Genomic DNA, 27,363 nt, shown 5'->3' on the forward strand with positions numbered 1-27,363 from the left:
AAATTAGATATTTAAACAATTATTATTAGTTTATTTCTACATGAAGGTGCATCAAATAAGCATTATTCAAATGTATTATGTATATTTATTCAGTGTCCATTTAAATCTTGTGCACATACAGTGTATATACATTTTATTTACAAACACGACAACGGCACTTACTGTAAGTAAGTCGTTTTTCTACATAAAATAAATTAATTTTACAAATGATGTTTAGTTGCTGGAATTGTGTATGTTTGTCAATTTTCTTTATTCATGAATAAAAACCATTTAAACTAAAATGTTTACAGAACACAGAAAAGCTGACAGTTTCCAAACAGACATCTTCAAAAATACAACTTGATAGATGCTGGTCTCAGTCCTAAAGAAGTAAGAGAAAGAAAACCCCAAACCTATTAAAAAAGGAAATATTTTTATAAATGTATTTATACACAAATATTAAAACTGTTCATTTGCTTAAAAAAACTACAATTGTTGAAACACTGAATTAAGCAAAATATTACTTGTTTGTGCGATACAACAGATCAAATAACGAGATAATAATTCACAAATACATATAGCTTTGTTGAACAGGCAAGCATTTCACATAAAAGCTGGTAAAAATTCTTCTTGGTAAAAATGAGAACAATAAACTGCACATTCCTATGGAAAGCAATGGATCTTTTATTTTCTCAAATGTGCTTGTTAATACATTCCACAAAATACTTGAAGGACAGACACCGTCTTCATGATAACATCAAATATATAGAGAAAAGGATTTCATATGGAACATAAGACATGAATGTGAGTACAAACCTGTTCAGTTGTCTACATCAGATATGTGATTTTCAATCTAAAACACATTCAATGCATTGTAATAAGTGGATCTTATATAACAATACATATATAGATATATATCACATTCAGATGAGTATAATGACTGCTCACCAGTTCATTGGTAACACTGTCAGCATAGCCATCATCACCTTCATCAATCACTTTCCAAGACCTTCCTTCCTGAAGCTCCCGATCCATATCTTCTCCAGAATCCTCTGCTGCCTCACTATAGAGGGATTGATGGGCCTTTTCATGCCTCCTCTGGGCCTCTTCACAACAATGAATTTCCAGACAGAGATGTGGGTCCAGATAAAAGTGAATGAGATGAGAGACAGAGATTAAAGGGTGGCCGATAGCAACACTGAATATTAAAACGATTACAAGGTGGCAAACTTTCAAAAAGTTATTTCCCAATGTGCCATCTACAAACCTAATGTTTATTTTTTTTTATGCTGCTTTTTCCGATTACCTACACTGACACTGAAAGTGATGAAGACAAGTGTTTTTAATCTAACTCCCGCCAACATGGCCTCTACACTGACAGGTCTACCTCTTACCTGCCTCTGCAAACTGCTTGCGTTCAATCTTCTCTAACCTTCCCAGTAAGGAGTCAATCTTCAGCTTGATCTGAGACAGTTCTTGCTTGATTGTCAGGAGCTGGTCAGGTTTTACTTAGATACACAAAAACAACAAGGATGGATATTTATGATAGTGAAGTGCACTGTATAGTAAGATAAAAGTGTCATGGCCATACATGTGATTTTGCATGCAACTTCAGATGCATCTTTGATAATTATATTGCATATTGGTCCTTCACACGTCACTCATCTTTTTCAAAATAAGTTGTCATAAAATGAAAGATGAAGTTCAGGGGCAGTTTTGAGAGGTTTGGTTGTTAAAAATGCACATTTTAAATTAAATAAAAAAGCATGTTGGTAAAGTCTTGCTGGTACTAATTTAACTGCCATTGGCACTGTGCAAACAATGCATGACACACCTTGTAATAAATTATGTTTTGCATAGACATTGCATGGATTTTGTCAAAACTATGGTATTAAGGTTTATGTACTGGCATAAAGCAATAACAACCTGATGATATTGATGTAAGATAAGAAGCGCAACTGGACATCTTTGGCTGGAAAGAGTTTTTTGTCCTACGTGTTGTTGAGAGAGCGACCACACGTGAATGCTTGATAGGTATAATAGCCCGAGGGGAAGGTGCCAATCGCCCATGAATGTCAAAAATCCTAAAGAGAAAAATAGATACCGGTATGCATAATATGGTTTAGGTGTGTATGTGTTTCTATTTATTGTATATATATATAATCAACCTTGCATTATAATCTCTTGCATTACGTTTTGTACAAATATGGAAATATGTGTTATGTATACAATGTACTGCATAGTGTAAGGTTTCATTATGCAAAAGTGCAAATAATTTCTAAACACAATTGCTGTGTGCCAAAAAAAAATCAATCAATAAATAAATTATTACATGTTTTGGATTCTCTAAATAATTGCACTAAAGGGATTTTGTTAGCAGTTCTATTTTCCATAGAGATAAAACTCGGCTCTGTCAAATGAGCAAGGAAAGCAAACACATTAAAATGTCAGAGGAAAGATGGCTGGCGTGTCTCTGTTGCTCGAGTAATGACCCGGCAGCTTTCTGACATTCAGTAAATGTCTCACTGGAGAGGAGTGTTCATCATTAGCCCGAGCAAAGGATCGAAGTTAAACCAATAAAATTACATTAATTATGGTAACTAGTGATATCTCTTCCTCTACTATTTTCAACACAGGAAAGGTCATCCTGTAAGTGTATAAGTGGTTCTTAACAAAAATTTTAATGAACAAAAACCTATTAAAAAGCTCCTGTTAAGAATATCACACCAGCATGATCCGAGTAAAGCTAATGTATTGCTCTGAAATGATCCGTGTCTTTGCTATTATTGTAAGTGAATGCCATGTACATACCTGTTATAAAAATCATCCCTGTAGAAATCATAATCAAATTCATAGCCACTGTAAGAACATGTGTACATGCTGTTATGCAAATCCATTTTTTACAATGAAAAAGTGTTTTAATTTTATGGCTAAAAAATGGGGGGGGGCTGAATTCTTTCACCTGTATAAGGAAAAGGGACGTTTTGATCCCACTTTCGGCCTATAAGGACGGGGCTCTCCGGCCATGTTGATGTCTGTAGAAAGATCAAAAATGATTGTAGAACATTTTCCTTTTGATTCATAGTCTCTTTCAAATAAATGTCAAGCATGTCTGGTGATTACAACAGACTCAGAGAAGTCTTCGTAAGTGCATAACCACAATGCCACAGAATGAATGAATGATGACTCTCATCTGCTATCACAGCATCTCTCTCACTTAACGCATACAGATGCAGAATCATTCTCAAGTATGTTTCAAGGTTACCCCGAACGTTATCCCGAAGGATGGCCTGCCTGCGCGCCATCACAATTCAGGCCTTTAAGACATTTACAAGCAATTTCAGCCTTCACTGTGATGAAGCACAAAACAAAACACTAAATCTGCAAAGAAAAGTATAGTGCACTTTCAAAGTTTAGATTAGGCTCCGCTTGACTGAGCCAAATTCATTATGGAGACATACAGGCATTTCAAGTAGATGCAGTCACACTCGGAATGTATTTATAAGATTGAAGACATTCGGGAAATGAGAGGGTCAGTATGAGTTTAATTAGAAAAGTAGACTGGCATCAGATATATTGGGAAATAAAAGTGCTCTCTGTATACAAAAGAGAAAGATCAGGTTTGTGTCAATTATTACAGTTTTGTGCAATGAGAAATGTTGTTTTCTATGAAAACTGTGCTGATAACACAAATAATCTAAAAGGTTACAATGACTTACAGAGCTAAGGTTCAAAGACAGTTTTCATCAAAGGTTTATAACAGAAAAGTAAACTTACAGTCACTTACTTTGCTGTCCTTATATCTCGATATTAGTATAAAACTTTGTATTTAAGAAAAGCCAGAACAGGATAAATGGCCAATTTGAAGTCTTTCAGTTTCGTTTTTTTTTTTTTTTTTTACTTTTAGGTCCGGATATAATTTTGAGTGTAAGTTGTCTTAATTTTTCTAAAAGAGCGCACCTACACTGAAAAAAACGATTCATTCAATTTACTAAATATTTTTAAAGTAAGTGGTTGCAATTAGAAAAAATTAGAAAGGCAAAACAAAACAAAAAACTTTTGTTTAAATGTAGCTTAAATAAATTGATTGCAACCACTTACCTTAAAAAAATTGAGTAAATTGAATTAATATCTTTTTCAGTGTATTGCTAAAAACAACGTTATTTTGTGTATTTGGTATAATACAATGTGTTTGTGTGGTTTGTAGTAAAAAAAAAATCACATTATTTTCCACATACCATACATTTTTTTAGCTTCAGATTTCACTCTCTTCCTGAAACACATGGATTTGAAAAGTTCTGTGTCCCTGATTGGCCAGCTAATCTGTACAATGTGATTGGCCTGAATACCTCTGACATCAGCCGGAAATGTGACGCTCCTTACCATGTTTGAAAGATGTGCTCACAATGCAATGCTAACATGAGTTAACTTACAGGCTGTGAGTCTGAAGCGGGAGGAATTAATATGATAATGTCGGTCTTGTCTACAGCACCAATCCCAGGAAGTAAACTGTTGCCTACAATCTGTGTGTTTGTTGTAGTCCAAGAAAATAGATTTACGTTGGAGATGATAATTCGCGTCATCGTTTACTTTGGGGTTTGTACCTTTTGCATATCATTAACATGTACTAATACAGCCATTCCCAAACTGTGGTCCGCGGACCACTAGTGGTCCGTGAGGGTACTGCAGGTGGTCCGTGAAAAGGCAAAATAAGAATATGTATATTTTAATATACAAACTCGTTCATATTTTGGGCGAACGTGTACTGCTGCCAAATAAACGTTACTGTGAACTCATTCATTCTGGTGCCTGTGAACGGCACGCTCTCTCAGTTTAACGTCGTTCAATAGGGTGCCAGATTTGTATATTCTTCCAGGCGAAAACCCGACTAAAACACACTGTAAACAGGCCTTAATGTGTAGCGGAAAAAACACCCAATCTGGCAACACCGCCACCACTCGGTGTTCACCAGTCACGCTGCATGCGTCATTACAACAACACAGACGCTGCTGAAATTCCTGCCGCACAACTCAAATAGTTTAAAGCAACACTATGTAGTTTTTTTACCTTTAAATAATGTCTCTAAAATTATTTAAGTGATAGAACAACTTTTAACTGGACAAATTGTACTGTTGCTGCAACCTGAGCAACCTCCTAGCTGCTACAAGCACACTCAGAAAGTGGCGGTGGAGGGTAGAGCACACAGCCCCGCCCCTCCCCCTGCCTGCAGAAGAGTGTCTGATACCAGGCACTGTTGCGCTTTTCAACCACATGGGGGAGCTGTAAGTCATTTTTACATGGAAACTACATAGTGTTGCTTTAACATTAAATAACATCATATTTGTCCTAAATCGTTAACGATTAACATAGGCTGCTAACGCATATTCCGCATCTTGAAATAGACTTTGACTAAGCTCACGCTATTTAACGTGCACGTGTGGTGTGCAATACCTGCGAGTTGTCATACACGCAATGCCTCGCAGCTCTTCTCGCCCGGGGTGCGACCCCCACCCAGCTATCCTTTCAAGGTATGTGTAAGCAAATACAAAAATTAAAAGACAGTCAATGCTAATGTAAACCCTGGTTGGATAAGGATTTAAAGTTGGACATGAAGATGAAATCTGACGCATTTAGCTTCAGTGTTAAAACTGATCAAATAATTGCTGTCTGTGGTGGTTCTATATGGGCTATAATGGCAATCATTTAAAAATAATAATATGGGAAAAAATAACTATAAATTAGTTCATTTTTGGAACTGTGACCTAGTTTAACATTTTCAAATATGAACTATGAACTGAACTAGTTCATTTTAAAATTTGTGAACTGTGAACTAAACTAGTTCATGTAGAAAGTGAACTTTCCCAACACTGAGAATATGTATATAAATAATTATGATATAAGGTTAAGAAACCTGTACTGATGTGATGACCAGTTATAGTTTTAGTGCTAGTAAGCCTATTTTGATGTGCAGATTAATTCAGGACTTTGTGTAGACATATTTTATAATGAGTATTATGAGGTGGTCCGCGAAAATTCTTGATTACAAATAGTGGTCCACACACACAAAAAGTTTGAAAACCCCTGTACTAATAGACACTTACCCACCAAAGGAAATGTAAAAACGTCTTTAATACGTGTGAGCTTTTTTATAGAAAAAAGGATAAAATGAACTAAGCTTAAAAAAAACACTGAAAATAATGCATTTTGCACCTACACTTTTAGAACAGATGTGTTAAAAACGACACAGTCAATGTTAGTTTAGGGACAACACACTAAATGTGTTGTCCCAGAATCCATACATCTCTGTATTATTACTGGAACAACACAACTTGTGTTTTGTTTTAACACAAAATCAACACAAAATGACACAATGTGTTAAAGCATAAGACAAAAAATTAACACATGCTTTTTTAGAGTGTATTGTTCCTCTCTGATGGGATGGGAAGAAAAGTGATTCCTGTCCATTTAAAAAAAAAATTGTCACACTGTCACTGGGGTGGTACCCTTTCAAAAAGTACATCTTTGCGTCTAAAGAGTTCATATTAGTACCTCAGATGTACATTTTGGTACAAAATACTTATCTTATGCAGGCACGGATTAACGCACGGGCCTACTGGGCACTTGCCCAGGGCACTTGGCCAGCAGGGGGCCCTGTCAAATTTACTGTGTCTATTATTTTCAAATAAATATTTTAATTTTATTTTCAGTAAAATTGTGTTAAATATTGAGGGATAATGTGAATTTTTTTGCAGTTGCAAAGTATTAACTAGTAAATAAATCAAATAAATAATCTAAATGTATTGCTGCGCTGTTGAGAGGGACATCTAGAGGCGAGTGAAAGGAATTGCGTAATATAAAAGTCACATGTAGAAGACGGTTACTCAAAAACTAAAACAAAAATGAGTTTAAAACCACAACCAAGTGGATCAATGATAAGAAAGCATAAAAAAAGACAGCTTTTCCTCACCCTGCCAGTCAGCAACTGTGAAGGAGAACGTTCATTTTCTCTAATGGCAAGTAAAAAACGAACTAAGAAGCAAAATGTGTCAAGAACGTCTAAATTCACTGTCTTTAATGGCCATTGAATGCGATCTTGTGAGGGAACTGGATTTTGATGATGTTGTGGAAGCGTTTTCTCTGAGGAAATCGAGAAAGATACCCCTCAGCTAAAGATGAAAAAGATTTAACTTTAGGTAAAAAGCTCCGCTCATCAATGTCAGTTCGAAAGCGGCCGTCCAATCACAGTGGAGGAGGGGCGGGACGGGGACATCACAGCAACCAACCGTCTCACAGCTGACAAAGCGCTTATGCCTGGCTCACACTACAGGATTTTTAAAATCCTGGCAGATTTTGAAATCTGGTTGCAGCACACACATAAAGAGAATCTTGTCAGATATTCTTCTCTAAAATCTTAAACATGCTCACACTACAGGAATTTAAAATCCTAGTGCATCACACACTACAGGATATTATTAGGATTATCTTGCCAGAGCAAGCACTTCACTTCACCTCAGGAGAAGAGTATATAAAGTGAAGATTATGACACATTTATTATGATTTCTTTTTAAATATTTACAAAGTAGCAGCTTTCTTTTTGAAACCTAGGCGATTTCTCCTCCTCAGCTCTTGTTTATGAGGCAACAATCATGATATGTTTTAAGGATGTGTTATGCAGGCAGTGTTTGAATGCATACTGTATAGCACCAACTCAAGACTAATCCTTATGCAAGATTTATTTAAATTTAAATACATCTATTTAAAAACATATTTTTAATATAATTGGCTAACCTATATATCATTATTTTTTGCACATTTAAGAGTTATTATAAGTGATCTAGGCTATTTCTATTAATACTCTGTTTTCCTGTTCCTAACAAGAATATTATTGTAGGCTAAGCGTTAAATGACTGATGCTTGGTTAAACTTGTTTTGCACTGTTGTTTGCATTATTTAATTCCACTGTATATATACTACTCTGCGGTGATATTGTTTTGTAGCTATATACTATGTGGATTCTATTTTTGTTGTTTATTCTTCTGAGGCTGCTGGTCTTTGAGAGCTTATAAACAAATTTTATTATAGTTTTATAATGACAGTAAAGTTTCTATTCTATTCTATTTTATCTTGCAGTGTAGGGTCTAGTGTTTAATTCGGTATTTACATTACCAATGGTTTTGGACAAATATGTCATTTAATGTGAAACGTTGGTAGTGTCGATATGAGGCGCATTAGATTCTCAAGTGTGCGGTATTTCAGCAATCAGTGCTGCACTTGGGTGAGGCTCAAGCGGATCATTTATATTTCGAACAACTAATGGCGTGATAATGTTTGTTAGTACATATCCTACATGCCGGTGAACACTGAACAGCAATGCATGCATGATGACCTTAAATTACTTTTATGGTTACATGGTCATACAGATAAAAACTTTGTGCGTCTGTAAAGTAATATTTAAAACATGATGCGCTTTCTGCCGGCTGCCCCATCGGGTTCTGTGCGTTTGTGGAGCGCGTCACAAAAAAAGAACTGAAAATCGTCATATCATTTTAAATTCATTTTGTTAATAAGCTAATTATTTAAGTGCAACTTATTTCGTGTATGCCTATTTATTTTATTACATTTCCTCTATACACATAATAGCTGCAGGTGCGTGATGTGACTGACCATCATCATGTTCTGTTGTTTTTAGGATATTTTAGATAGCCTAATGTTTATGACAACGTGAATCAAGCAAGGAATCAATTTCTATATTTTAAATAGTCTGTCTGCCCCAACGAGCTGCAGTTGTGGCGGAATGAGTCCGGCTGCGCTGTCTACCCGTACAGCAGCTTGTTTCGCGGTCCCGAAAGCTGTCAATCATCTCCGTCTCTCAATGATTATTGTGAAAGTATGACGTAATTATGCGGATTTAAAATCCTAAATATCAAACATGTTTGATAAGATCGGGGCGGCCCCGATTTGCTTGAGAGCATATCGGAAGGTGTAAGTTTAGATTTTTAAACGTCTCACATTACAGGATAATCTGGGCCGAACTTCGGAGCCGATCAAGGTCCGTTGCCCGATTTTCCCTCGGATTCTCGGGAGGGGAAAATCGGGGTAAATTCGGCCCGATTATCCTGTGGTGTGAGCCAGGCATTAGCTGAAGAAAGCTGGCACTCAGCTGAAAAACAGGTGCCATTTGGCTTTGTCCAGGCGTTTTCAGACGCGTTTAAAAGTTTTGGTGTACAAAGCCCCTAAAAGTTTTGGTGTGTCCAATCCCACAAAGCTTTTACGCCCGCGACCGGCGCATGTTTTCAATTGATTGCAATGGAAACTCGGCGCTTATTAAATAAGCAAGCAGCTAGCGGGTTTTTTCCGTGCTGAAAACCGGCGCTCGGGTTTTTTTTTCGCGCTGAGCGCCGAGAGGTCAAATGCTCGTCAATGTCAGTTCTCACACGGCTGTCCAATTACAGTGGAGGAGGGGCGGGACATTACCACAGCAATCAACCTGCTCACAGCTGCAGTATCACAGCTACCAAAGCGCTCAGCTGAAGAAACAGCTGGCATTCGGCATCCTCAAGGCGTTTTCAGCCGCGTTTAAAAGTTTTGGTGTGTGAACGAATGCCTGTGGTGAACGACAGTTACACATGAAATGTAATGAAATGTCTACTAAATGTAGAAATGTAAAATATTTGTGGAATTTTCTCCTGTGATATGATTTGGAGAGGTCAGAATCTTTTTGAGTATGTTGTACAGTATGTTGTATGTTGTCAGATACTGGTGAGATATTAAAACAAAACAATTTGTGGTGTGAAAGTACAGAATATTGTGTGCATTCTCTCCCCGCGTATTAGTGCCATTGTTAATCCTTTAAAATGGGGCATACAGGCAGAGGCGAACCAACACTTGAGCCCTGTGCATACAAGTGCAACGCTGTTGCCCAAAAAATTGGTAAAGGGGGCCTTTGAGACATCCGTGCCCAGGGCACATCATCGCCATAATCCGTCCCTGATCTTATGAGGACCTTTTTAAAGGATACTGCCTCAGTGACAGCTTGGGACAATCTTTGACCATTTTTCCTGGGATGTTTGAAATAATTTTTTTTTTGGAAGATGAAATGAATCAAAACAGTTTGCGTTATCCAGTTGTTCCAATCATCAGTGGATGACCATTGACGCACCATAAATTCACTTAAATACCAGTATATCTTATACATGAAGCCATATCAATATATTAATCACTTTTAACCAATGGTCCTCCAATGGTTAACCAGTATGCTTTCCTCTCTGTCAGTGGTCTGTCAGGTTATATGACCAGAGTGAAGATTGGCATTTCTCTTAGCAATGTCCTCTGCCTGTCAGCTAAAGGAGCTGGAAGAGGCAGAGTTGAGTATTTACAGTGATTCATTTGACAAGACATAACTGGCTGTGACAAGTCACCATCCCTGGGATAAAAATTGTGCTTAAAAGCTAAACCCATGTGAAATATAAATCTGAAAGCACATTGACCCAGGAATACACCTGACTGAGAAAGTTTGAACTTCAAGGAATTGTGTTCAACAATGGCACCTTAATAAACAAATTAAATTATACTTCTAGCTTATATCATACAGCCATTTGCTGTGCCATTGTGCTGTATCTTCTTTATAATGGCTTTCAGAGATGACCTACTTAACCAATTTTTGTCTTTTATTCATTCCTTTGTTATGATGTAATTCAGTGACTGATGTGCGCAATTGTCTGGAACTGTTTGTACTCTTGAGGACAAGTATCATATCCATAGTGCACCTCATTATCTCTATTGCCTTTTTCCATTAAAGCCACCTTTAAAACCTCACTAATCATAATGAACAAATAGCTGAGATCAAATCTTTCAATGGTAAAGGTTATACAAGTTAAACCAGACAAATATGTGGTTATATATTATCATTCAATTAAGAAAGCAGATATTTACTGCTCTAATTGAATCATAAACACGTTGTCACATCAACAGAATTTTGTTAAGTTATTTAAAAGCTTTCAACAGGAATAAACAAAACATTTCAGCACGGTAAAAATATATTGTCTGGCAAACTAAAATATGCTTCATGTTGTATTGTAAAATCTAAGTTAACTGGTTTTATTCGTAATATAAAAATATATATGAACCTATGGTGTATTTTATTCATCAAGTGCATAAGTTAATTGGCATTGAACAGCAGCTGTCAAAAGTGACTGCAAGTGCAGGCATTTGTAAAGTTACATGTAAAAATTTTCAGTCACACTGAATTCCAATATTATTGAATGTCGCACTAAATCATAACAGATGGTTGCTTTTTTTTTACAACGACTTAAATATAAAATATAATTTGCATATTTTAACAGGGTATTAAACATAATTTCTAAAATATGTGTATCATAATTTCTCAGTAAAGTACTCACATCTCTGACTGTGACGTCTGCCTTTATGCACTGTTCTTCTGTACATGTCCATCAGGTCGTGCACACTATATTTTGAGAAACAAGTGATTGCTCTCCCTTGAACCCACATCAACGCAGTGTCACAGTGAGACTGAATGAACTGAGTGAAGCATAGGCATGGACCCTTCCAGACTCTACCACTTACACTGTATGGGGGTGTAACAATTGATTTAAAATATTTATTCACAAAAAAACCAGGTTAAAATTTTTATTACTTTGCATGGGAAAAAATAAGCGTCACTGTTGAAATCACTTTTTATACTTATCTATCATATATATAAATAACAATTATTTAATTTGAAATGCAAACAATAAATTTACTGTTCTTGTAGCTTATATCAAAAGCTGAGCCCCCACAGTTGATTGTAATTGATTGTAGTAAATGGCATTAAAGAAGACATATCATGAAAATCTGACTTTTTCCATGTTTAAGTGCTATAATTGAGTCTCCATTGCTTCTATCAACTCAGTAACTTGGTTTTGATAAACCATTAATTGCAAGCAAAATAGGTAATTGAAATTTGGCTCCCCTTGTGATGTCAGAAGGGGATAATACCGCCCCTTAATCTGCACTCTCCAACCAAGGCACTGCCATTTAGTACAGAGATCAGCTCATTTGCATTGAATTGAATTGAATTGAACTGAATTTGCATTTTAAAGGACACACCGCAAAACGACACATTTTTGCTCCTACCACCTTCAAAATGGCAATTTTTAACATGCTATAACAAATCTATGTGATATTTTGAGATAAAACTTTTCATATGCATTCTGGGGACACCATAGATTTATTTGACATCTTAAAAAAGTCTTGAGAAATGTCCCTTTTAAAGACACACTTTGAAACTGAAGACATTGAAATATCTTTTCCATTGTCAATTAGATTTCAGCCTGCTGAAAAACAGGAAAGCAAATTATAGTGACATGGACACACATACAAATTCACTTTTGTTTTGTCGACACTGATATTCTTATAAGAGCTTTGTAATTTAGACACACTAAAAGAAATATGACTGATTTTAAGTACTATTTATGATACATTTAAACATAGATATAAACATTAATCTTACAAGGATTCAAATGATCAACATGGATTTTAAACAGTTATACATAACTGTCCTCTATTTGTGCTTACAGTACTGTCATGGATGGCTGATGTCTTTTATCGCCATCTAGTGGTTGAAATAAATTTCTGGTCTATTTGCCGTTCAGTATTTTGTCAGTTTAAGATGTTTTAAGTACAGCATTATGCACATTGTGTCTTATAAAGTCAACAAGCACCAGATAAAAATGCACTTACACTACTGTTCAAAAGATTAATAACTCTAACTCATTCTTTATTTAACTTTATTTACACTTTAAAAAATATTGGGTTGTTTTTAACACCGGGCTGGGTAAATATAGGACAGAACACATTTCTGGGTTAAAGTGGCCCAAATAATGGGTTGTTTTAACCCAACTGCTGGGTTGTTTCAACATGGTTGATTAACAATAACCCAGCAGTTGGGTTAAAACAACCTATTTGGGTCATTTTAACCCAGAAATGTGTTCTGTCCTATAGTTACCCAGCCCGGAGTTAAATATAGGTCTAAAAGTAAACTTATTAAAACTATGCAATGACATATAATGTAGTCTAATTATGAGAATGTTTTATGGATTATGATGTGACTAAGTATTAAAAATAAATAAAAAATGTTACATTTTAACATCTTCATTGCAGTCTCTCTTTGCCTAAAATTTGGAAAACCTTTCCCCCTGTTATTTTATCATGCAGCTTCTTGTGGTCTCTCCCTGGGATTCCTTTAATGTTTTCTTATTGGCTGATTTTTTTTTCTTTTCATTTTTGTTTGAAAGACATGCATATAGATTTATTTTCCATTGCACGCTGTATTTTGGTGACCTGTACGTCCTCCTGCTAACAGAAGGGGGCAACAAAACCCAACCTTTCCTAAAAGCATACAGGAACTATTCTCTTTATGAACCTTGTTTAAGGGTGATATTGATTGTGTTGTACTAATTTTGTTTCTAGGAAAATTTAATACTAAAAATGTTCAAAGAATGCATATTATATTATCAAAAATAAAAATCTTAACTACAGTATATTAGTATAATTTTGCTCATCATCTTGCTCCTTAAATACAGCTGGTCAGTGCAGGTCTGTAGTTTCAGGTTTTATCAAGCTAATTAAAACCCATCAAACCCAAAGTTCACACAGTAAAATATCACTAATAATCATAACCACAAAACAAGTCAAGTGGCTCAATAAGATCAGATATTGGTTTTACTCTAGTTTATTGAGCTGTGAAACCTCGTACTGAAGACTGACAATAACCTGTGAAACAAAACAGTTTGGACAACAGATAAATTAAAAACATTCATGCATATTTAAAAAAAAAAACATATATCTCATCTCAGTCCAAACTTTGTAGCCTAATCTAAGCAACTGTCTGCTAAAACATAAAATATGTTGATGCTTTACTGTGTGGGTTATTTGCATTTGTTTCCCCAAGATGTTAAAGTTTACAAATGTTGTCAAATTTGTAGCCTGCAATATTTTCCACAAGCATATAAAACACAAATATAACAAATAAACGTAACATACAAAACTCAGTTCAGCAAAACTTTATCACTGGTGTTCAGTTCAAGCCACATTCACATTTTTAATAAATGATAGGGAATATTTAGTAGGTTACCATGGGAACTGCTATGACCTAAGATTAGCTGTTTTGTGCCAGAAAATATATATATTTATTTTTCTCCTTTATTTCTCCTGATCTTTTCACTCTCATACATCCGTGTCATCAAACGCACTGACTCACCTGTTTTAGTGTAATTTATAACTAAAAAACAGACAAAAATAGTCACATACCCAAGGTTTGTCCAGCAAGTACCCTGGCATTCTCTCCGGCCACTGCAGAACGAGCGTTCCTCTCGCTGGCATACTGAACGAAAGCAAAGCCCTTATGCACAGAGCAGCCAGTGATCTTTCCATACTTAGTAAAAATGAGTTCAATGTCAGTCTTTTTCACCACAGTGGTGTTGAGGTTACCAATAAACACCCTGGAATTGAGAGAGCGAGGATCTGTCTTGTTTGTAATGTTGCTGGTTTGAGTTTTTCCAGTCATCCTTCCTACAGGATGTCCTAAATCAGACATATAAGAAGAAGAAATATTAAAGGAAAGTTCATCCAAAGATGAAAATCCTGTCATTATTTACACACCTCCAAGTGGAAAGTCTTTCAATGTGAAGAACAGACCAAAAGTTCTTATTCACTGAACATTTTGCATCAGTAAACAAGGAAAGATAATTAACACTTTTAAGTGTATTACTTATCTTAAAAAGTTTATGGGGCGGTTTCCCGGACTAGACTAGTCCTAGACTAAAATAAATGTAAGAGCTGTCCAAACTGAAAACAACTTGCACTGACAAATCTTAAAATACATCAGTGCATTTTGTTTTGCCATAAGTAATGTTTTAGTAAGGCATGTTTGTTAAAACTAGATATTTCCAGTGCTGTTTTGTTGTTATGTTGTCTATACAGTTTAAGGCCCAGTGTGTAATTTTTTAGTGACATCTAGTGGTAAGACTGTGAATTGCAACTAACGCCTAAATCCACATCTCACCTCTTTTTTCGATACACATAGAGAAGCTATAGCTGCCACAGGACAAATATGTTTTCATCTGAGACAACATAGTGACAAAATGTGATCTATAGAGCAGTTTGTCCATTTAGGGCCACTGTAAAAACATGCTGGCATGAAATGGCAATTTCCATGTAATAAAAACAATACAGTTTATTTTGTAAGATCTTTATACACCACTGATAACATAGTTATGTATATTATATTGCATTTCTATCAAGAGATCCCTTTAAAAGTTACACAATGTACCTTTAACAGTATAAAATATTTACAAGAAATATGTGGAAGAACAATCAATATTAATACACAGAAAAAAAACATCATTTATACTCCTGACAGATTCGAGAATTAACAATTTGATGAAATAATAAGTTATTTAATGAGCTTTTAAGCAGGCTCATTTGATACATTTCTATTACATGACTTTTCACCATGGTAACAGACACAAGGAACATAAAAGTGTGTGACCATGAAAGACTGAAAGTTATTTTCAGATACCTGCTCCACATATTCGCACCGTTTCTTAAACACGACCACACACACACACACATTGACGCATGCACAGGTAAGCAACAACATATACAACACCCCATACCCTATATATACATTTTCACATCTTCCTCCATATGCTAATATTATCCAGCTACTAAAAATGTGTTGAGCTCTATTTTGCATCTTTAAAAACAACACTTCTTACTTGTCATATACAGACCACACATTAAGCCGATAAAGCAATGAGATTAACACCATGAGCGAGAGGAGAGCAGTCAGGAGGAGCTGTGAGGAGAACCGCAGTGTGAGATCTCTGACATGTGTGAAGATGTTCACACTCACAAAAAGTATAAAATATGAGATTTCTCTCATTCTCAAACTGTTTCATCAGGATTTCTACTTTCTTTGGCTTGATTTATAATGTATAACCAATAGCATGAGAAAATCCATAAAGCTTGGCTAATATACAGTATAAGTTTCAATGAGAATCCATATTTATTTTCCCTCCCTTTACAGGAAATACGTACACACAGTTAGTAGGCTGGGGAAAAAGTCATTACTTATTGTGACCTGTCTTGACACTTAACACATCTTGAACTCTTTTGAGGAGACTGAAATCCTGAAGTCATTGCATTTTTGGCTTTTACGTCATTTTCAAGTGATCCTGCTGGTTCGTGGTATTGTTCAAGTGTAAGATGAAATGACACTAAATACTTCACACTTTAGCTTATCATTTTATTCAGTTTTTTAAAACTGCATACACACTTTCTGTATTTTCTGGTTGTATTCTTATAAGGAGACTGAAAATAAATACGGTAGCCATTATACCATTGCAACAACAACTCTAATGATTGCACTTTTTTACGGTAGTGTATGTGACACTGAAAGCATCTTTAATCATAGAGTTGAAAAAAGGATCGGAAATATTTGTATGGATGTCAGGGAAATATACAAAACTTATTCTCAGACGATAAGCTTTAAGCTTGGCCACAGTGGGACTACTCAAATGTGGAGCAATGTCTCACATTCACACATAATTAAATGCTAGAGAAAACATTTACATCTTATTAAATCAGCACAGTGACGTGCAAGCAAAGCATTTTTACCAATAGTCACGTAATTTTTTTATTCTTTTTTCATGTTTTTTTTCATGAACGTATCACGAATTTCTGTTTGTGTGTCACTGTCACGTATTGGTTACTCAACTGTTTTGCCCTATTTTCTTACCATTTTCACTTCGGTTATGAGTTAGATTTACATAAAATTACATCCTTACCCAAACCCAACTCTAACCTAACTGCAAGCGACAATGGTTTAAAATTTAGAAAATACAAAAAATTAATCAGAAAAAATAGTATAAACCAATACTTAAAGTGACATCCTAATGCAAACACCAAATCTATCCCTAAACCGAAGCGAAAATGGTTTGAAAATAGGAAAAAGCAGTTGAGTAACCAATACATGACAATAAGATAAACAGAAATTTGTGATACGATCACGAAAAAATGCGGAATTTCGTGACAGTATTATAAGAATAAAAAAATTACGTGACTATAGGTACACAATTTTGAGAGACTGGGTAGCAGAAAACACATCTGTGTCACAAAATGACATATTTTTTTAATGACATAATGAATAATTTAACGACGGGAAAAATTGTTTGTGCGCCGAGCGCAGGGTCAAAAAGGGTTGTACATATTTCCCTAGTGAGTAATGGGTGTGTTTTAATAATAATAATTTATTAATTATAATAATAATAATTAGTTACATTTATATAGCGCTTTTCCAGTGCTCAAAGCGCTTTACATATGAATGGGGGAATCTCCTCTACCACCACCAATGTGCAGCATCCACCTGGGCGTAAAGTGCAATAAACCAATGAGTCTTATCTCTCATCCCCTTTAAAAGCCAGTTGCGCTGGCACCGTGTGTAATTCCTATTTAGATGACGGACTTTGTAAACTGAAAAACTAAGCTGAGGAAAAAGACCACCAGTTTAAGAATAATGTAAAAAATGTGTTGTTTTCATTTTTATTGATTTTTTTAAACCTTTAAAAGCCCTTTTCTTTCAGTCATAGAAGTACAATACATTGCTGTCAATGTATTGATATCCTACATAATCAATGTGATCTCATAAAATAATTTGCAAATATGCAAGAAAAGGTTTGTACTCTAAAAATACAAACGAGAGATAAAGGATTTACAAACGTGCAAAGAGCCGAAGCGTTTCAGCACTAGAACAGCGCCATATGGGATTTTTGACAAATCATTACTTAAAATGTTTCTCATTCAACCATATCCACAGGTACAGAGTCATCATATACAATAAATCCGTAAGATAGCATTTAAAAACATTTAAAAATAGAGGCATTTGTTTAAAGCAAAGCATTTATTTATTTACCGGGCTACAGCAGCTCTTTGTGCTTTCTAACGTCTCATAATCGGTCCTCATTTATGTCCAAGAGACTCAATAATAATCTTTTACATTCAATCCTTTAATCTTTCATATTTAAAAGCGTTTTTGTGCTGCTGCGCATTTATGTATGTGATAAGCAAACCCGCGTTGTCGTCCCATTTATAGGCGCATATTACTAATGCGCTCTTTAAATAACAAAAAACATATTGTGCCATTGACTTTAGACCAGGTTTTTGTTGGTCAATGGCGTAGTCTAAAAAAATGCCTCAAAATAGCAACGCGCCAACAATGCGCCTGAACACACCTCGTTTTCAGACCAGAACGCCCATGGGCAGTGGCGTGTTTACCATTTTGGGGGCCCTAAGCAAAGTCCAAGGACCTGGGGCCCCCCATGCCCCAACATTAAGAAAAAAATTCTTGGTTTAAAAATACAAATAGTGCCCATTGTCTTATTCAAAAGAATAAAGAATCATTATCTGTCAAAAACATAAAGGTCTTGGTTTTACCGCAGTGGTTTCCAAACTTTTTCCAAAAGGCCTCCCTTTTGTACAGAAAAATATTTTTAAGCCTATCTCAGATATATCCTTTGCTGGCAAATTCCTTATAGGATGTATTTAAAATGATGTAATTAATACAGTACTGCAACTTCAGTGTGTGATCTTAAAAAAAGATAAAAAGATCTTAAAAAAAAATAAGAAAAAAGCGGAATGCTTACCACGCAGACTTTTTATAACTCTGCAATCATTAAATAAAAAAATCATTAAATAAGTTAACCGCTTGTGGACAGTAGGGGGCCCCCCAAGCCCGTGGGGCCCCAAGCAATTGCGTGGTTTGCGTGGTGGGTAAACACGCCACTGCCCATGGGCGCAAAAGGGGGCGCAAATGCATTTGCTATTTAAACAATGTGACGCTAAACGTGAAAATGATCATTGCGCAGGGTGGAAACTAGGAAAAGACACTTGCGTCGTGCATTGCGCTGCTTGCGCCGGGTGTAAGATAGAGCCCAATGTGTTAAAATAACACATTAAATAGGATAACACAAAACAATGTGTTAAAATGAACACATATTTCTTAGAGTGTAGGAACACAGATTGTGCTTTTCAAACTAGACACTCTTGACAAACAAACAAAAAAACTTTGAATTGGAGATGATCAGCCGGACACAAAATCCATTTCATCTGCGAGACGGTCAGTCAATCTCTCAGACTGATCCTCGGTCAAACCAGCATCCTGCTCTCAATGCACACCTTCATTTTTTCAAAAGCACTGACGCATGAAAACATTTCACTTCCTTCTGTTAACAATAACCTCTCCTCATTTTCTCAGACTGACAGGCATGGCAGAGCTCTGGTATTGTGACTGGACACAACATTTCTGTTTCATTTCAAACCCATCACTTCAGCTGTTCCACTGAGCCCATGTACAGTCTGTTATCACTTCCCAATTCAAACCCAACAATACTCTGACTCATACCGTATGTACCGTATGTACAAGAACACAGATTACATTTTTATTGAATCACGTATGATTCTTCATCTCTATACATACAGTACACTCTAAATAATGATGGGTTATTTTTAACACAGCATTGCTTCATAAAGGGACAAATCCAGCCTGTTGCCGTCAAATATCAAATATAAGCATTTTCTGGGTTAATTTAACCCAACGGCCGGGGTTTTCCCTTTTTGACCCTGTATAGAGAAGAAGAATTATATGTGATTCAATAAATCTAAATCCATGTAATCTGAGAACAGAGATGTCCTGCATGGCAATGTAAAGTATTTCTAGCTATCTTGAGTTACAGTTTTTGATTTGGTGTTATATAATATTAAACATATGAGAAAATGACATGAGCCCTTGTTAATTACTACTGGTATGTCCTTAAAGAAGGTAGCATGTACGCAGAGTCTCTAAGTAAGTAATGTTTGAGCTTTGAAGAAAACTCGGATATTCTGTCCAGGTATGGCATTCATAGATACTCTGGTCCCTCCTAGAATTCCCAATGAGAGATAAGCTTTACTTGGGAAAAGGATATTTCACGCCTGGCTTCCCCCACCTGCCTCTTGACTGACATGGTCTGAATAGTAAATCTTTCTTTTTCAGAAAAACATCTACCTCACTATCATCCTCAAACCTAAATGAATTTTTGAAGAAAGAATAGCATATCGATGACACAAACTGATTTGTATACTTTTCATTTGTATAATTTCAGAAAGGCTAGTTATACAAATGGAATAAAGGGTGCTTGTCAAGAAAAATCGCAGCTGGAGAAATGATGAAAAAAGTTTATAGAAAAAAAATAATGCGAATTCACAAATGACAATGGGTCATATTTTCAATAAAACAAAGCTGTCTGCCTCAGCGTATCATAGACTTCTTTAAATAATGAAAGATACCAGCGTGGGTATACATACATTTGAAAAAGTAATTTTTAAAGCTAAAATAAACGACATTGTTCATTATCCTGAACAAATTATTGCTGTATATGAGATATATAGGCTTTAATTTATAATAAAGTGACCTTCAAGATGCAGTACTCCAAACTTTTAAAGCAACTCAAGATTTACTAATCATGCATGCAGTGTAAATAAACATTTGTATAAAGGTTCACATCTTCAACGTTATCAAACTTTTTTTTATTTAAGGCAACAAAGAAGGTGGCAAGCAAGTAAAAAAAGATTTTAACAAATACTATAATCTGTATTTACATACAGTACTATTTTTATTTTGATACAATGTATAGGAGTGAAAAGGATTTAAAAGATGAAACACAAGAGCTACTCACCAATCAAAGAGCCTGAACATGAAACAAGATGATGAGTAAGTGCAGAATGAACTGAACTGAGTCTCTCGATCGCTCACATCTCAGCCTCTCACTGCATCATGTGACTGCACACTGCTGCCCTCCTTATCATCCACACGCACATGCTGAAACTCCGACTGTATTCATTCATACCTATACTGAAACTGTAGGAAAAAACTATTAATAACAAAACACTTTGTGTTTGTATTCTATTTATTTTAAAATAAAAACATTCTGGAAAAACTACCAATTATAAACTAGATAGTAAAGTTTGAAGACAAACTTTATGTTGGCTTGAGAAAGCGTAGCCTGAACGTTTAAAACGGTTTGACATAAGTTTAGTTTAGTAGGCTATCTGGCTGTTAGTATGTTTAAGTATGAAGGTAGCATGATTTACCATGAAGCTAGCATGATGCTAGCATGATTAGCATGAAGCTAGCATGATGCTAGCATGATTAGCATGAAGCTAGCATGATGCTAGCATGATTAGCATGAAGCTAGCATGATGTTAGCATGATTAGCATGAAGCTAGCATGATGCTAGCATGATTAGCATGAAGCTAGCATGAAGCTAGCATGATTAGCATGAAGTTAGCATGAAGCTAGCATGATGCTAGCATGATTAGCATGAAGCTAGCATGATGTTAGCATGATTAGCATGAAGCTAGCATGAAGTTAGCATGATTAGCATGAAGCTAGCATGAAGTTAGCATGATTAGCATGAAGCCAGAATGATGTTAGCATGATTAGCATGAAGCTAACATGAGGCTAACATTTATTGCGTTGCTAGGGTACTAAGTTTGGTTGCTAGGGAGAAAATTGGCATCCCATAATGATCACCCTTCAAGCCACAAGTAAAACGGTCCAACCCCCGTGTCTCTACAATGTTCTGATGCGGAGATATAAGGCTTTGTTTATTCCGTTACTAGGGTACTAAGTTTGGTTGCTAGGGAGAAAATTGGCATCCCATAATGATCACACTTCAAGCCACAAGTAAAACGGTCCAACCCCCGTGTCTCTACAATGTTCTGATGCAGAGATATAAGGCTTTGTTTATTTCGTTGCTAGGGTACTAAGTTTGGTTGCTAGGGAGAAAATTGGCATCCCATAATGATCACACTTCAAGCCACAAGTAAAACGGTCCAACCCCCGTGTCTCTATGTTCTGAAGCGGAGATATAAGGCTTTGTTTATTCCGTTGCTAGGGTACTAAGTTTGGTTGCTAGGGAGAAAATTGGCATCCCATAATGATTACACTTCAAGCCACAAGTAAAACCATAGATATGTATATAAAGGCTAGATGGCTCGTCCGCGCTGATGGCCAATTGAGTGGAACGTCCGCATTTTGGCGGCCATCTTAGGACAGGGCGCTCGCTCACTCGTAGCATTGAGTTTTAATGATGCAGGTACTTTTAAATGACCATAACTTGCTTAATTTTTTACCGATTTTCAGACGGATTGGTTTGTTATAAACGTCAAAGATGTACCTATGACACTGAATACGTATACTAAAAATAAATAAAAAAATTCATGAAACATGTTAAAGCATCCAGAATTATAGCCACGTTAATAACGTTTGTAAAAAACCAAACTGTTTTTAAATCCGTCAAGAATTCAGCAAGTTACGAGCATTTTAGTTGGCGTATGTCACTCACCTTCCGTCCACAGCAGCAGGGAGCAGCACTATGGCAGCACTGACCTAAGATGGCCGCCAAGTGACGACACAGCTGACTCCGCCTTGAGCCATCTAGCCTTTATATACATATCTATGAGTAAAACGGTCCAACCCCCGTGTCTCTACGATGTTCAGATCCAGAGATATAAGGCTTTGTTTATTATGTTGCTAGGGTCTTCATATTTTGTTGCTAGGGGCGTGGCTTGATACCTCAATAAGAATCCTAAGAGACTGATTGGATGCCTGAGTAAAATGAGCCCACCCCTATGTCTCTATCACACTCTGGTGCAAAGATATCCATCTGGGCTTTTTATAATGGTAGTCTATGGGAGATGTTGCTAGGGTACCCAAAATTGTTGCTAGGGGCGTGGCTTAATAGCTTTGGGGTGATCCTAAGAGACTGATTGGATGCTTGAGTAAAATGAGCCCACCCCCATGTCTCTAAGACACTCTAAAGTGAAGATATTCCATCTGGGACGCTTTTATTCCATTTTATGGGCATGTTTCCTGCCCCATTATAAGTCAATGGGAAATTTTGGGGGCCTCTTACACCCCAGCAGTACAGCTTACACCCCATTGTGAGGTATGTTCTTACACAGCCTGTCAGCCTCCTTAAATGTGGTAAGCCAAAAGTTTCTACAAGTTTCTCACTCGCAGCTATGACCCGTCAAAGTTTGTCTCAATGTTAAGTCAATGGAAATTTTGGGGTGTTTCAGCGCCCCGTTTAGGAATTCGGAAGGTCCCATCAGTTAGAAAAGATATAGCAACTCGAGTCAGATCAGACCGAAGGTCTGTCCAAAGTTTGATGGCTGTAGCTTGAAAGCTCTAGGACGAGTTAGAGTTAGAAATTGTAGTCTCAGAAAAAGAATAATAATAAGTTTAAGTGCAACAACAGTATGTTGGCTTTCTCAAGCCAACATAATTATTGATGTTTTATTGCAACAGTAAAACATATTCAACTGAACACAAACCCTGATAAATCTAAGATAGTTGCAGATTATTAGAGGTGGTCGACAAAGTAACCAAAACCTGAATTGTAAGATTTATTAAAGAACCAAATTGCTGTAAGGAACTGTTTTCTGTAGCACCTTTATTTATTTAATTATTTGTGATATTTTTTCTGCTTTTTTAAATTTACAGAGTAAAACTGCTTTACAATCAATTTTCATTAAGGAAAAGGCTTTAGTAAGAAATGGGATTTAGGAATTCACAAAATCAGAATTACATTTTTCCCAAATAAACACACGTCTTTGATTTAATAATAAAACAGCATGTACTGAACTGATTCAGACGTCAAACTTTTTATATAGATTCTAGTACAGCAAAAGGACTATGGCCTTATCTTAAATTGAATCTTTGAGAATAACCTGAAGTGTACCAGACAGCTTCTTCTGAAGTAAGTAACAGTTCAGTATGTTCCTCATGGATCGTCAGGTTTGCTCTTTTAAATCTTGATTGTTGCACATCACTGTACCATGGCATGCTTCAGCACCTGCATGAGGGTGCTGCCTGAATCTTCTTTTGCTCCAACCCAGCTTACAGAAAAAAGTTCTAGGAACGTTCCCTGAAAGTTCCCAAAGACGTTCTGTCAACATAAAAAGTGTCTGGGTTGTCTGAACGTTAGAGGAATGTTACATTCTACCATTTTCAAACGTTATGACAATGTCATGTTTTAATGTTCACACAATGTTTAAAACAACAACTGTTTTTTATTTTGACTTGTTTGCTTGTTAAGTAAATGATAGAGAAACATTGCTTTTTATTATTTTATGAAACATTATTTCTGAATGTTTAGTAAAAATATTGCTGTAGAAAACACCATTCACTTATAGGTTTAGATGTTGATGTTTTGTTTCATTTTAAGTTACCATTATTGTGATTAATGTTTGTTAGACTCTTGACTTCTTACTAGCTTTGCTTCCCTAGTTGCATTTCTTTGTGTTTATAAAACACATTTGTTATGGGGATGTAAAGTTAATAGTGCTATTATGTTGGTTAGTAATGGAAAAGATCACCATCTAATTAATTGATTTATCAACATTAAGGAGTTTTAGAAACTTTGGGCAAAAATTGGGACGTACAAGCATCAAGAATCAGAGTATGAATCACAAGCATCAAGAATCAGAGGATGAATCTTAACCATGGTGACAAAGAAAATAGTGCAAAGTTCATTATTCATCCATGCTGCAGTGCATGATGGGAGTCCTGGATTAGATTTGTAATTTGTTAATACCCAGCATGCATTGCAGCATGAAGTTTTTCATTTAATTGTCACTGCATATTATATAGGCAGACATGAGTAAAAGCCAGTTCACTTCAACCACATACGGTCTCCTGTCTTGAAAACATTACAGGTACCCAAAATGAACATAAGATTTGCAAAAATTGTGTGTGTTATGTGACCTTTAAAACTTTAAAGGCTGCAAAAAAGTGCTGTTAACGTCACCACAGCACACCTTCAGAGGTTAAGAGATGTCCATGCCTTGATGGGTCAGGGCTGTCATGGTCCTGTCCTCAAGTCTTAGGTCTTGTCCACACGGACACGGGTATTTTTATAAGCGTAATTTTTTTTACGTGGTATGGCCGGTTATCCAAATGAAAAATCAGGGCACTGAAACCGAACATTTTTGAAAACCCCTGTCAGGGTGAGGATTTTAAGAAACAGCGGTTGCAGTGTTGTCGTGTAGACAGTAAAACCAGGGCTTTTGCCTTGCGATGTCACTTTTGTTAAGCTTCTGATTGGCCAATGTGGTTTTACGATTTGGGTTATATATAGTTGCCTGCTGCTGTGGAATGCTCTTGACAGCACTTGATAGGGTGTTTTTGCTTTTTCATGAGAACAGAGATTTCATTTAAACCGAGCATGTGTGGATAAGATTTTTTGGAGGAAAAACTCTAGTTATAAAAAATTAGGGCTTAGAGACAAGATCATCGCAGTCCCATGTTTTGTGTGAAGGCAACTATCCTCATAACCATCATCCTCTCAGAAACGAATGTTGGCAGGGTTGTCAACTTGATCTTATTGTAGACAGCAAAGACCACACCAGCGTCTCTCCTTCCCAACCCAGAAGGTGTCATTTTTCTCTTGCACCTGACCCTCATCCCTGGTCTCTTGAAGGGCAGAGTCGATATACGACGAACTGCCGATGATGATGATGATGTGAGGCACTGGCTGTGTTTTTTCAGGCCATGTGCCTTCTGTCTCTATATATATATTTTTAATCCTTGCTTTTCCAAGTGAGTTTTATCAAACACCCCTCTGATCCCCTCTTGATTTTCTCCCTTATTTAATGCCTTTGTGTTTGCTGTCCTGTGCTCATTCATTTTGTAAACCTCCCTGTCTTTGCACTGGTTAAAGTTATACTCTGTCTAGACAAGCAAATCATATTTCAGTTTTAGTCAAATTTATTGTTAAGTCTTTGTCAAGTTAGTCTAGTCTGTTTTGTTAATATTGAATTGTTTTGCACCCTCGTGAGTTTTTGTTTTCTTGTTAAGTGTACAATAAAAGTCTTTGTGTTCATCCGCTGCCTGCGCCTGGGTTCTGTCCTGTTAAATCATGTTGAACGAAATAAAAAATCGTCCTACCTTTTGTAATATGTATTACGCTACTTTACTATATAACCCTTAGAAAGTCTTAGACACAGGTTTTGTAACCTGTCGTCTGTTATTTTAGTATATACACCGAGTATTATTGTAACAATTGAGTTTGAAAAATATATGCATGATAAATTACATGTTGTATGCTTTAAAAAAAGACAATCACACAATATTGTTAATTAACTGTTTATTGAAATAGAGGGAAAAACATCTATAGAAAGAATAATGCATTTAACCTATAGACGGTTTCAGCAGTTACAACATAAACAAACGACTTTCGTGTAACACACCTAACGTCCGGTAAAAAGATAGACAAAGGAAAAAAGTGACTTACCATCAGATGGGATATCTTGCATACACGACGAAGAAGAATATAGCGAAGGCAAGCCTGAAGACTGAGAACAAAGAAACACAGTCGTATTTATGCATTTCTTTTGAAGGCGTTCCCCAAAAACTGAAGGGGAATTCGTACTTGGCAACTTGTCTATAAAAGGATAAAGATTTGATGAGTCAGAAACTGGACGCGACCTCCATTTCTCCGGTCTCTAAAGTCTGAAGCTTTTTACTTTAATATAGGGTATTAGACTTTCTACTTTTATATATTGTACAGTACTATCACAAAACTTGTATTAATAAAACATATAAAAGACAAGAAAAGGTTTGCTTGTGTCTACTAGAACCTTAGCTGTAACGAATGACCCACGGAGAAAGTCTAATGATCGATTGGTGTGAGTGTAATTTATCACTAGTTTGCCAGATAGATGGGGGTATAGTGATTATTGTACTTATTACAGACAGAAATTGGTAGGTTCGACTATCCTAGCCTGAATAAATAATAAGGCTTAAGGTGTTTTTAACCTGCACCGTAAAGCAGGACCTACACAATATTAAGCAGGTGGTCATAATGTTATGGCTGATCGATATATATTTATAAAATTACATTTAGACAATGATTGCTATCAGGATGTAAGGTAACTTTTAGCATAACTAAAATATTTATGGATCAAATCAGCTACCCTGCCTTTAATATTAGGCAATTTCACAACTTCAGAAAATTAACGAGGTCCAGGCTACTGGGACCTCAATGAGTGCGTTTACATGCACAGTCATACGCAAATTATGCTTAATAAACTGATAACACGTGGGGTCATGTAAACACTTATAACGGTTTTCTTTTATCAGGGAAAGCCGATAAACGGCTTGAGCAAAAAACGATGTCGCATGTAAACACCGTAACCAGCTTTCTAACGTTTTTTTCCATGTGCGCATGTGAAAGATAAATGCGTCAGATGCGGAAGTAAGTGCAAAGTAAAAGCAAAAAAGTC

At 36.1% G+C, this 27,363-nt stretch overlaps 1 protein-coding gene across 4 annotated transcripts; it reads right to left on the reverse strand.

Annotated features, from left to right (window-relative positions):
• Window positions 1-10: 10 nt before the first annotated feature.
• ralyl (RALY RNA binding protein like) lies at window positions 11-21,022 on the reverse strand. 4 transcript variants are annotated; one of them, XM_065276510.2, is made up of 9 exons: window positions 20,751-21,022; window positions 14,287-14,559; window positions 2,942-3,014; window positions 2,791-2,838; window positions 1,906-2,063; window positions 1,374-1,487; window positions 928-1,085; window positions 796-832; window positions 144-392 (listed from the first exon to the last, which is right to left on the reverse strand). In XM_065276510.2, the coding sequence occupies exons 2-8, from the start codon at window positions 14,540-14,542 to the stop codon at window positions 800-802; spliced, it is 840 nt and encodes a 279-aa protein (XP_065132582.1). In that variant the 5' UTR covers window positions 14,543-14,559; window positions 20,751-21,022; the 3' UTR covers window positions 144-392; window positions 796-799. The 4 variants fall into 4 exon arrangements, with proteins under 4 accessions (XP_065132583.1, XP_065132582.1, XP_065132581.1 ...); XM_065276509.2 differs by having other exon boundaries at window positions 151-361; XM_065276511.2 differs by lacking the exon at window positions 2,791-2,838 and having other exon boundaries at window positions 11-361.
• Window positions 21,023-27,363: the final 6,341 nt, after the last annotated feature.

Source organism: Paramisgurnus dabryanus, chromosome 6 (genome assembly GCF_030506205.2).
Source record: "Paramisgurnus dabryanus chromosome 6, PD_genome_1.1, whole genome shotgun sequence".
Lineage (NCBI taxonomy): Eukaryota > Metazoa > Chordata > Actinopteri > Cypriniformes > Cobitidae > Paramisgurnus > Paramisgurnus dabryanus.